The sequence below is a fragment of the Aptenodytes forsteri genome, unplaced genomic scaffold, assembly GCF_000699145.1.
Source record: "Aptenodytes forsteri isolate BGI_AS27 unplaced genomic scaffold, ASM69914v1 Scaffold482, whole genome shotgun sequence".
NCBI lineage: Eukaryota > Metazoa > Chordata > Aves > Sphenisciformes > Spheniscidae > Aptenodytes > Aptenodytes forsteri.
In genome coordinates, this window is record NW_008795046.1 from 584,460 (window position 1) to 595,640 (window position 11,181).

General features: G+C 39.7%; 2 protein-coding genes across 5 annotated transcripts in view; one reads left to right on the forward strand and one right to left on the reverse strand.

The window, feature by feature from the left end:
* The window catches only part of TMEM263 (transmembrane protein 263), a 315,606-nt gene extending 312,073 nt beyond the window's left edge, over nt 1–3,533 (forward strand). For all 3 annotated transcript variants that reach the window (XM_009276997.1, XM_009276995.1, XM_009276996.1), the window contains exon 5: nt 821–3,533. In XM_009276997.1, coding sequence (XP_009275272.1) covers nt 821–1,107 — 287 coding nt within the window. In that variant the 3' untranslated portion in view covers nt 1,108–3,533. The remainder of the gene's footprint in view (nt 1–820) is intronic.
* Nucleotides 3,534–6,007: 2,474 nt separating this feature from the next.
* On the reverse strand, nt 6,008–9,488 carry MTERF2 (mitochondrial transcription termination factor 2). Of its 2 annotated transcripts, none has more exons than XM_009276992.2 (2): nt 9,301–9,488; nt 6,008–7,476 (listed from the first exon to the last, which is right to left on the reverse strand). In XM_009276992.2, the coding sequence occupies exon 2, from the start codon at nt 7,460–7,462 to the stop codon at nt 6,269–6,271; it is 1,194 nt and encodes a 397-aa protein (XP_009275267.1). In that variant the 5' UTR covers nt 7,463–7,476; nt 9,301–9,488; the 3' UTR covers nt 6,008–6,268. The 2 variants fall into 2 exon arrangements, with proteins under 2 accessions (XP_009275267.1, XP_009275266.1); XM_009276991.2 differs by having other exon boundaries at nt 6,008–7,493.
* Between the last annotated feature and the right edge of the window lie 1,693 nt (nt 9,489–11,181).

Consider the following 11,181-nt stretch of genomic DNA (forward strand, 5'->3'; position numbering starts at 1 on the left):
CCCCCCCCTTCCCTATCCAAATTACAGAAAAGGCCTTTTTGGAAGAAAATTAAATTTGTGTACATGATGAAGAAAGGAAGTGATACAGTGAAGAGTTGATATCAGTTTTGTCTTTCTCACGCTTCTTTTGACTCCTCTGATTGCTCTCGTTTGTAACCTTCTGTCCCTCTTTCCTGACCCTTGCACGCAACCCTTGTAAACACATCTTCAAAACAGTAATTATTAAGGAAAGAAACAACTTTGTCTCGAGGTGAACTCTTTTCAAAGAACGGGGGTTTTTGTTTGTTTGTTTTCTAATAAACCTTTGGCTCTGCTTCTCTAGGAACCTTTTTCCAGTCCTTCCTTAGAGATTTGAACAGCAAGGTAGTGCTGCTGCTTTTTTGGGGTGTGTGTCCCCCCATGGGTTAACTCTGAATATTAGGATGGGGGGAACAGGAGGGTTCCCCCCACTGATGAAGTCCAGAAATGAGGCTAACTTGGCCATGAGACTTTCCAGAGTCTGGGAAAGTGGTGGTGCACACAGAGGACAGAAGTTTATCATGTAAGACCGTCTGGGAGCTTTATGCCCGATATTTGTAGACTCAGTATTGACTTGTGTTTTAGAAAACAGCATTGAGGTATGTCTCACTGCAGCCAAGTGTCTTTTCTTACTTGAAACAACGGTACTGTATGAGCATCCAAGAAAAGTAGCCTGCAAGGTAAGTACATGCTGTGTGCAACGGCTTTAGGCTAGAAAAGGAAATACTTATGAACAACTCTTCTTTTGAAAATGCTTTAATTGTAGCACTGTGATTGACTCGGTTGTTATTCCCTCCCTTAGGTTCATTAAAAGACCACCCGCAGCAGCAGCCTGGAATGCTTTCTCGTGTGACTGGTGGCCTCTTCAGTGTCACGAAGGGAGCTGTTGGTGCCACAATCGGGGGTGTTGCTTGGATTGGAGGGAAGAGCTTGGAAATTACCAAAACAGCTGTCACATCTGTGCCTTCAATGGGAGTGGGGCTAGTCAAAGGAAGTGTTTCTGCTGTGGCTGGAGGTGTTACAGCTGTAGGATCTGCTGTTGCAAGTAAAGTGCCTTTAACAGGAAAGAAAAAGGATAAGTCTGACTAAAACCAAAACTGAGACGTACTTGATTCTCCAGAATATTACATCAGTGGCATTAAAATCTGCTAAGATTTGGACCATGAGAAGCCATGTGTCTTAGACACTTTATCTTCTAAAGAGCTGTGCAAGTAACTCTATTTCATCTGAAAAAGACAGAAGAAGCTTGGCTAGCACAGAATATGAAGATTTATTAGAGCCTAGATTGAAGCTTTGTATCTGGTGAAATGTTACACTTGATAACTATAGAAGTGAGTAAGTGTATCTGAAGGGATAATACATATCTGAATATTCATTTACTGTAAGTCTTTTGCAGTTTTGGACTAAAATGTGAACATAGAAACTTGGTAATCTCTGCCGTACCATCAATATCACGAGATGCCATTTACTGTTCTCAGTGGTTTCCACGTCCTCCTGCTAAGGATCCTTCAGCCGTGTAATGGCACTGTTGGACGTACCCAAATAGTTTCGGTTATGAAACTGTATTTGCAGGCAGCCTGTAAACTCTCAGTGACTGCATTCTGCCAGTGCGGACTGGAGCAAACAGAACTGGAGGTGTGCAGAAATTGGAAATGAGAGTGGGAGATAGGAGTGAGAAAGTTTGACAACATGGTAGAAGGGATCATAAAGAGTAAACTAACTTAATGCCTTATTAGAAAAAATATCTTTTTACTAGGTGAAGCTGTGTAAAGAACCGTCCTATCATTTCAGTGCAGTTCACAGAATGAGCTGTAGACTCTCTTTACGAATCCCGATATCTGAAACCCTGTCAATTTTTACTGAAAGCAAGATTGCTCCATCTCAGGTGTATTTAACGATACGCATCTATCTCCTGCAAGTGAAAACTTGCTTCTAATAAACTTCTTATAGACACTAGAAAAAATGATGGCTTAATGGAAACTGGGCTGATGTTTGTGGTCATCTAGCACAACTGTCTGACTTGAAAGAAATTCCTTTGTGTAGTTGGAAACCACTGAAGAACTAGGAAAGCTGTTGTCTCAACTCCATGATGCGCCAGGTTAGCTTGCTCTGTTGAAGCAAATACAAGGAATTTTTCACTACATCTTTCTCTCATACTTTGCATTTTGATTTTTGAGTAAAATGCAATACTTCTATTTAAAACAAACCAAAAAGGGTAGATGAGGCCTTAAAAAAAAAAAAATCATCATCCAAGTAAATTGTATACTGACAGATTCCAAACGTTGACACACCTCAAATGGGAACATCTGTAGGTTCTCTGCAGCATGTGAGAGGCAAAATGCACTTGTAACGACACAGCTTGAGGTTGCCTTAAAATAGAAGCTGTTGGTGATCTCTTTTTTCTTGTGTGTGCGTGTACTGATTCTGCAAATAAGTAACCTCTTTGGAAGCCTGTAGAAGGTGGCTGTGAATGTTGTGTATGCAGTATTTTCTAAAAACTTGTGTTCCTCCAGAGAACTTCTAAGCAAGTAAGCTTACTTTTTCAGTGGCTATGGTTGTACAGGAAGGATATATAGGGAGACGACTTAGAAATTAAAAAAAATCAAAACATATCACTTGTCTAAAACTTAGTCCTATATTCATGGGTGCTGCAAGTATGCTATGTGTAAATTATGGTACAGTAGTCACCTAGTCTCTCTGAGCCATTGGTACTTCAACTGCACTCTGGAACAACTTTATTTGATATCAGTAATTGTATATGTTGGTAGTACGGTATTCATAAGTGTGGGGATTTGGGGCGGTGGGGAAAGCAAAAACCCAACAAATGGTATTATCTGCTCCTTTTGTTAGATGCACCAGCTGCTTAGCTCCAATCTGCTGCAAGGTTGTGATGAGGTAAGTTTATGCAACAAATGGAAGACTTTAACTGTTCTTTATAGTCAAAAGCTAATCGCATAGAATATAGCATAGTTTAAGGATACCAGTTAGCTCTAGAAATGAGCTAGCTTGGATATCTGCAGCAAATAATTTAGTATGGTCTGCTCCCCTGCAGTTTCCAATGTAGATGTATCCCCAGTGTGCTACCACTGAACTTCTAAGAGTCATCTGTTTGGAGCATAGTGGTATTTGTGGCAGTCAACCAAACCCTTCCTAATCGTTTTCTGAAAACATATGTTGAACTGGTCATACCCCTTTTTTTAATGACATTCTCTAACTTTTATACTATGAAACTTGCCGCAAAACAAGCGTGATCCGAGATAAGCAATGTTAGACCTGTAAGAGCTGCCAACACTTCATTATGTTTTGTTCTTAACATATCCTGTAGTTATTACTTCTGCATCTTGTAACTGAAACACTTTAACATGGCATATGGTTTTAGTTTTCGAAAAGAGCTTTGTCTTATATCCTGCGTATTTTCCGTTCACTTATGAAACTTGCTTCGTCTTAAAAACTTGTTCTGATTCTGTCCTGACACTTGTGAAACATTAAATTGTTGCTGTTTCAGACATTTAAAAGCTTCCTTAGTTAATTTGTGGAGAAAGGCATACCTAGGTATAAATCTTCCCACAGTATCATGCCCCAGAGTGTCTCTTATCCGCACCTAAATAGCGCCAACCATCTCTTAACAAAAATTGTAACTTCACTGTGTAGGCCATGCATAGACACAACACAAAATCCCTTGTACTATTTTTTTTTTTTTTCCTGGGAACTGAGGTTTGGAGATACCCACTTTTAAGATCGTAGTGAACTGAATGGAATATGGAACTGAAATTTTCAGGGAGAGTGGGGTTCTTCTTGTGTTTTGGGGTTGTTGTTGTCGTGGTTTTATTTTACTCTCCTTTTCCCAGCCCCCATTTCAAAAGGGGAAGACTACTTGTATGCCTGACCGCTCGCTATGTAACGAAAGGCTGGTCTACAGGCTTTTATGTGCCAGACTTAATTTAACAGTATAAACTCGTTCACGTTCACTGTGAGTAACAGCAAGAGATGGGGAAGCAGATTTCAGCAATACAACATTTTGGTAATTGGGAGCTTCGCTGAGGTTTTATTATAAATGAATCCTGTGAAGAAGAGCAAATGGGTCCCAGGCATAGAGTTACGAATGAAGGATTGAATGTATTTCGGTTGTCTGGTAGAGAAAGGGAGTCTTTCTGCTTATGCTTTTGTTTTGAAAGGGGAGGAGGAGAAATTGAAACATTCAGAATGAAAAATTAGTTTGTTATAACTTAGGCTGTGACTCAGTTAAGGAAATACGTCACTTTCCTGTTTTGTCCGTTGCCACTGGAAATACTGTAAGTGATGGGAATAAGCTGTTTCAGGAACTTTAAAAACACATACCTGTAGAAATGCTGAAACTAAATTTTCAGGGAAAACTCTGTTCTACGTCTTGGTTTCCTTTTCATCCTAAACCACCGATCAGTTCTGTGGTTCAGCATTACAGATTGTATTATGAATAGCTTCAGAGAGCTGAAATGCCCTCTTGTGTCTGAGGGGAAGGATGCTTTTGAATTCAAATAATATTGTGGTCTGCTTAATAGCTGAGCACTGAAGGACAGTCAAAGTGACAAAGGCAAGTTCCTGTGAATTTTTAATATGGCTGTCTTCCCGGTTTCCTTTTAAAAAATGGTGCTTTTTGAAGAGCCAGCAAAGAGGTGGCTTAGTAACACAGCCTGACTTTTATCATGCTGGTGATATGTGCCCCTTCTTGAATTCTTGCCACTGTCACATGCGCTCCTGCAAGAGCAATGTTTACCCCCACAAGCTGCTGTCATGTCCGCACCTGCCTGCATGGCGGTGAGTTTAAGACCTTCAGCTGTTGAGACCTTGGCACTGCTCTAACCAGATGTTTCTAGCCCTTTCCAAGCTCGCAGCGGATAATGTGGCAGACTATATAAAATCATCATCTTGCAGGCCACCCTCTAAACAAGTAATTCAATACCGGCTTTCTTCAGCAATTGAAAACGTCTCTTTAAGAAAAGGAACCCTGGACTTGCTGCCAAAATGTCTGTTAAAAATGTCCTTGAAGAATGGGCTGGGGGGGGTATGTGTAACTGTTTTTTCTCCTGCTGTCAAGAGGGAATGTGTATGGAATACTTGCTTAGGAAAGTCTTTCTGAGAAATAAAATCACTGATGATCCTAATTCTATTGAGATGATCGTCAATGATGCTACTGTTTTATATTATCATTCACAGCCCACAAATGAAAATAAATAAAATCCCCTGAGAACTTAAACACTGTTGGATAGTTACTATTTTGAAAGCCAGCACTTGTCAACAATTACTTTACAGTGTTATCTGAGCAGCAGTGTCACCCATATATTTAGAAACTCTGGCAGCTGTTTGCAAATCTGGTAGTCATTTTTAATCACCAGTGGTTTACAGACTAGAGTTTTGTTACACCTAATATAAAAGCATGGCTTTTTCCTTTCTCCTATAATCATTTGAGACTCACTTGAGTCTCTCCCTAACCTTTTCTCTCCCCGAGCCTTGCTAGAAAAGAAGAAATTAAGAACTAGACAATAGCAATAAATGTATTTCTTCCTACCCCAAACCTTTTGCAAAAGGAGTAAATTTTGAAGTCTCAGAAATGTAAAGGAGGTTGTCTTGTAGCTTCTTTGCATTACGGTTTGTACACAAACATACTAGGGCCTTGCTGTAGCAGTCACTAAATAAAAAAATATTATGTCCTGCCCCTGTTCTTGGACTGTGCTCTAACTAGGCTTTCCTAGCCAAGAAGTCAAGTCTGCTGCAGGTCAGAGTCCGGGAGCTAGAGCTACTTTCTGCAGCAATAAGGAATGGAACTCCAAAAGAGTCTCCAAAAGTCAGTGAACCAGTGAGCTGATGAATGCTGCTGGAAAAATAACCCTCCTCTTTCTCAGATTGTGCTAATCACTACCACAGGCTGGACTGTGCGGTGACAGAGCTGAAAATCCAAAGGAGTTAATGCCCTGTTAGGTAAGGAAATGTAACACAACCAAAAAACCATGTGAGGTACTCCCTGGGGAAAAAAGGCAACCTTTATCATAACCAGGTTCTGTGATACTATTTGAACACATTAGAAAGTTACAATTGTATAATGAAGTTGTGCCCAAGAAAGGCACAACTGTCCTGAAGACCCACTCCAGGACAAAGTACAGTGTAAGACTACAATCTGGTTAAGGTTACTTTTGTTTCGGCTCTTCTCAAAGAATCAACATCTCTTTTCTCTCTGGTAATTTTCTTTTGCATAATTTAAAGTACAGCATTCAAATTAATCTTCAATGTGTATAGGAGCAACAGGATTAAAAATTGGTCGCTCCTTCTTTGATTGTATCTTACCATAATTGACTTCAAAATCTTTCTTAGTACCATTCAAACTTTCTAGAGTTCCACTCTTTATATCGTATCCCAAAGCAGAGAGTTTTTTAATTCGGTATTGAACAATTTGCGTTGTCAACTCCAGCACCATTGGTGTCTCTCTAATCTGTGCTACAGAAATTCCTTCCTTCAGTAGTCCTTCAAGTCTTTCTTCCAAAACTGGAACAGAGTAGTAGAGAAGGGCTGGGCATTTCAGCACTAGCTGTTTTAATTCTTGATCACTGCACTTAAAGACATTTTTGGAAAAAAGCATACTCTTCTGCATAGTAGAAGAAGTAAGTTGAAAAATGAAACCTTTAAGCTTGGACAGCAGCTGTAGAACTTCATGGTCAGTGAAATCATTCTGTTGGAGAAATTCCAAGTTCTCCTGGATTGCGGTGGAGGTATTTAATAAAATAAATGGATTTTGGCTCAATAGCTTCAGTATCCAGATCTTCATATTTGCATCAGAACCTCCTAAACTTAAATAATTTCTTTGTAATGTCTCTATCACGTTTTTGTTTTTCTCAACAGGATTATAGAAAATACTGGGTGCACTTGTCAAGAACCTGGTGATTATGTTATTCTTAAGTCCCAACTCTTGAAAAAACAGTATATTTGCCTTCTGGTTCTCATGATATTCAGTAGTAAAAAAAGACTCTGGAAATTGCTCTATTAATTTAATCAACTGTTTTTCATTCTGGCATACTAATTGCCATAGAGCTCTTTGAGAGTTTATCTCTGCAGGGGTATGGAGAATTGCCTCTGGGCAGCGTTCTAAAATGTTGGCTACAGCAGTCTCATCTGCTCCCATTTCTTGTAAGATACCAGCAATTTCCTTAACGTAGGCCACATCCTGGAGAAGGACCCATTCCTTTAGTCTGCGTATTTTCTTAATGTCAACTGACAATCTGTAGAGACTCTCAATGGTTTTTTTATTTTCCTCTCTTGATTTTGTATCAGTTGTGTAAGTGGAATGTATTAGGAAACTTCTGTTTGCTACTTCGGTCCATACTGATGAAAAATTCAGTCCCGGGTTACAGTACTGAGATCTTGCCAACAGAAGAGTAAATGTATCTTTTGCGCCGTGAGCGACTCCTCTCAACATAGTGGAATTCAGCCCTGGGGTGAGAGAACAACTATAAGAAAACACATTTAAGGCACAAGTTAATGCTCAGAGACATTGATACTTAGACTGAGCTGGCATAAGAAATTACTCTCAACAGTGTTTTTTGTTATTAGCACCAAATGCAGCTTTCACGCGAAAGCAGAGGGGGAATACTTCTGAAAGGTTCATGTTCTGACAGATGCCTCACTGAAACAATAACATGCAGATGCAACAGACCTGATGTGGGGGCAGCGCTCTGTCCATATAAATGCTTGCAGTCATACAAGAACCAAACTGTCAACTATTTCCTGCAGCTAACATTGTTATTACATTACAGCTCGCTCACACTATACTAGAAAAATGTTTCATGCAATTCAATTTGACAGTAGTTCTACTAAATGAATTAAAAAAAAAAAGGCAGCTTAAATATCTTTCTTAACCCTTCTGAATGTATTTGCTTAACTTCTCAAGCATTGTTTGGAGTGTGACTTGTTCCTTCATATGTCAGAGACCCCCCTGGTGCTCCTTCAGCAGCAGTTTGTAGCCTAGCTGCATTTTGAAATCGTTCTTGTTATAATTAAGGAAAAAAAATCACTGAAACCTTTATGTATGCGTTTTTCACTAGCAGAGTCTGTAAATTGGGTTCTGAATAAGCACACTGGTATTTTGGGGGAGGAAGCAAGTACACTGAACGTCTTCAGGCCTTCACTTGCCTCTTCCAGTACCTACTTTGCTACAGCTGCCCTTTGCACTGATGCCTTGTTTCTGTCTCCAGGTCACTTATGTCGTTGCCAGCTACCCTCAGTAGGCAGAGTCCTCGTGCACCCCGTGGAGTAGGCACGTGGCTGTGCTGGGGTCCACACAGCAACCATAGGGTAGTTGTGGGTAACCCCATACCTGGCAGTCAGTTTGAACAAAGGTAGGGTATCACCAATAGCACATGCGCTGCTACCTGCTCTGCGATGGCCAAAGGAGTCGCAGCAGTAAAGATACCATCAAGTGTATCTTTAACTTCCTAGGTGGTGGTTCCGTAACAACCTTTTGGAAGCACGGAGTGTGAAAGGGAGAATTGCTGGTCTGTGCAATACTCACACAAATTGCTGCTGCTGGTAACGTGCTTAAAACTGCTCAAATTGAAAATGAGAAAAAAAAAATACAATTTGTGCATTTGACAATTCTATTTATACAGTTGCTTTCACCTCTCCCGAAGTATAGCATGCTTCAAGAAGTACCTACGTAAGCATTAAGTTAAATTATTTTGGGGGTTTTTTTAGGAGAGAAAAGACTGTTATGATCATGCAGTCTAATTTCCTACATAACAGACCAAGAAGCCTACTGCAGGAACAGCTACACGAGACCCCTAGAGTCTTCTTTATAAAGAAAATACGTGGTTTCTGTAGAGAACTTAAGTGATAGAGCCTCTATCTAGTTGCCAGGTAAGGTTAAATATTTTCCAGTGGTGAAATACTTTATCTCAAGAAAGTGTACCTTTGCTTTTAAGTTGATGTTTTTCAGCTTCTAAAAGCTGGACTCTTGTTATGTTACTACATCGTAAACTAACAGAGTAAGACATAATTTCCTATATGCAAGCTTATGTTACTAACAGAAGCTGTTTATCGGTAACTTGTTTTTTAGTATTATTTCAAATCTCTGAGGCAAAATCTGATTGCCTAATGAAGCTGCTTGTGTCATAACCCCAAGGCTAATGATTTCATCTTCGTAACTTTGTGACTTGAGAAGTGCTGTCCAGCAAGCTCCACCACAGAACAAGCGATTTTTCCCAATAGCCGTGAAAGCGCTGTAAGTGTAGGTAAGTCACAGACTTTTCAAGTGCTGACCTTTCCACGTCCTGAAAAAGTGACTGTTTCATGGGGACTGCAAACTAAAGCCTCTCCTCCACAGGGAGTGACACAACCGCCTGCGTCTGAGTACTCTGAGTAGTTCTATTGACTTTAGTGGGTCCAGTCAGAGTAAGTACATCTCTGAAGGATCAGGGCTTTCTTCATTAATGCTTCAGCTCAGCTGGAAACTGCCAGAAAAATAAAGTATTGTTAAAATTGTTTGGGATGTCAGATGGTACTTCCAAAGTACAGACTGGAAAAATAAGTAACCATGACTTTTACTTCAATGTGTAATCCAGCTGTTAAACAAAATTGCCTTGTGAGTAATGCAGACACTTAACACACATTTTATCTATTATAGAGCTTTTAAAAAATTCTGATATAGTAAATTGTGCTCTTCCAAGATCTGACATGGAAATGATTGTTATGTTCACTTAAAAGAAGCTTTATGTTGTCTGAAAATGTTTGACATCACAGTAAATTTTTTTCCTGTTGCTAGTGAGGATCATCCATGCAGAAACACAGAATACTATAAAAGGAAGGAAAACTTTATTTGCTAAACCGCGTTTGACTGGGGTACTCAGGAGCCCTTGTAAAGCACTGAGCAAAATATAACATGCAAAATAAGGTGAATGAATTTTAATATCATGGTGTTCTATAAAAACTGAGAAGATAATTAAGAGTTACTGTTTGGTGTATTTCAGAGTCCATAGATGACAGTATCACGTCTGCAGGGTATGTAACCTATTCTAAGAATTCAGAGTTCTCTTAAAGCTCATGCTGGACTGCTGTTCTAATACGCAGGACCCTGCTGTAACTTTTTACATACTTACATTGCTGTGGGGATTGTAAATCAATTGAGAGATCAAGAAAAGAACCAGCCAGCTTAGACGAGACGTTTGCTCTCACTGCCAGCAGCACCCTCTTTATCACCAGGTGTTGTAACAGCAGTAAGGATTTGAACTAATGTCTACCTGGAAGTTATCTGTGATCCTGCTTGCTAGCACACTCGCAGTGACCTATATCTGCAGACTAAAGGGGTGTTGTAAGTTTCATTATTTAATGAGACTCCTATGTATATCTTCTATAGGAAATGGGTACTAGGATCAACTGGCTGATTCATCCCTCGTTTTTTTCAGAAATTTTTGAATTTCTGAATGTGTATTTTGAGACTCAAATCTCACTTTTTGAAAACTAGCAAACCAACCTCTTGCTCATGTTGTATTTTGCACAAAATCTTTCACTAAAGAGAGCAAGAGTATGACTACTACTGTATGCTGGTCACTACCATTCTCATTACAGCAAACTGTAGCCAGGTCTTAGTAGGCTGTAGAGAACTAAATGACACTCCTAAATGCCTAGATTGAACTTTGAATTAACCAGCAAGAGTAGGTATCTTCCTAGAAGAGAGCAGTGTAGATGGGATTTGAATAGCTTGTGAAGAAATCTGGAGCGGTACCAGTTTTGTAGATTAATGTATAGTAGAATAAGCATTCGCACTTCTGCACTTGCAGACAAAAAATGAATCCCTGCTTTGCCTCAGTAGTGGAAATGAGGTAAAGAAGATTACAAAAATATGCTAGACCAACATAAAGCTTTCTAGAAAACACTACAGAGGATCCTAGAATAATCCAGGTTGGAAGGGAGCTCAAGAGCTCAAAGCAGGGTCTGCTATGAGGTAAGACCAGGCTGCTTTGACCAGTTCAGTCTTGAAAACCTCTGGGTTGCCTGTTCTACTGCTTGACTGTCCTCGTGGGGAAAAAGCTTTTCCTTCTATCTAGGAAAGGGAAGACATTAAAAAAAAGCTTAAGGAAGCATAGCACCATTTAAACCAAAGGTCATCAAGTGGTGCTTTTAGTACAGAGAAAACGTAAAGTT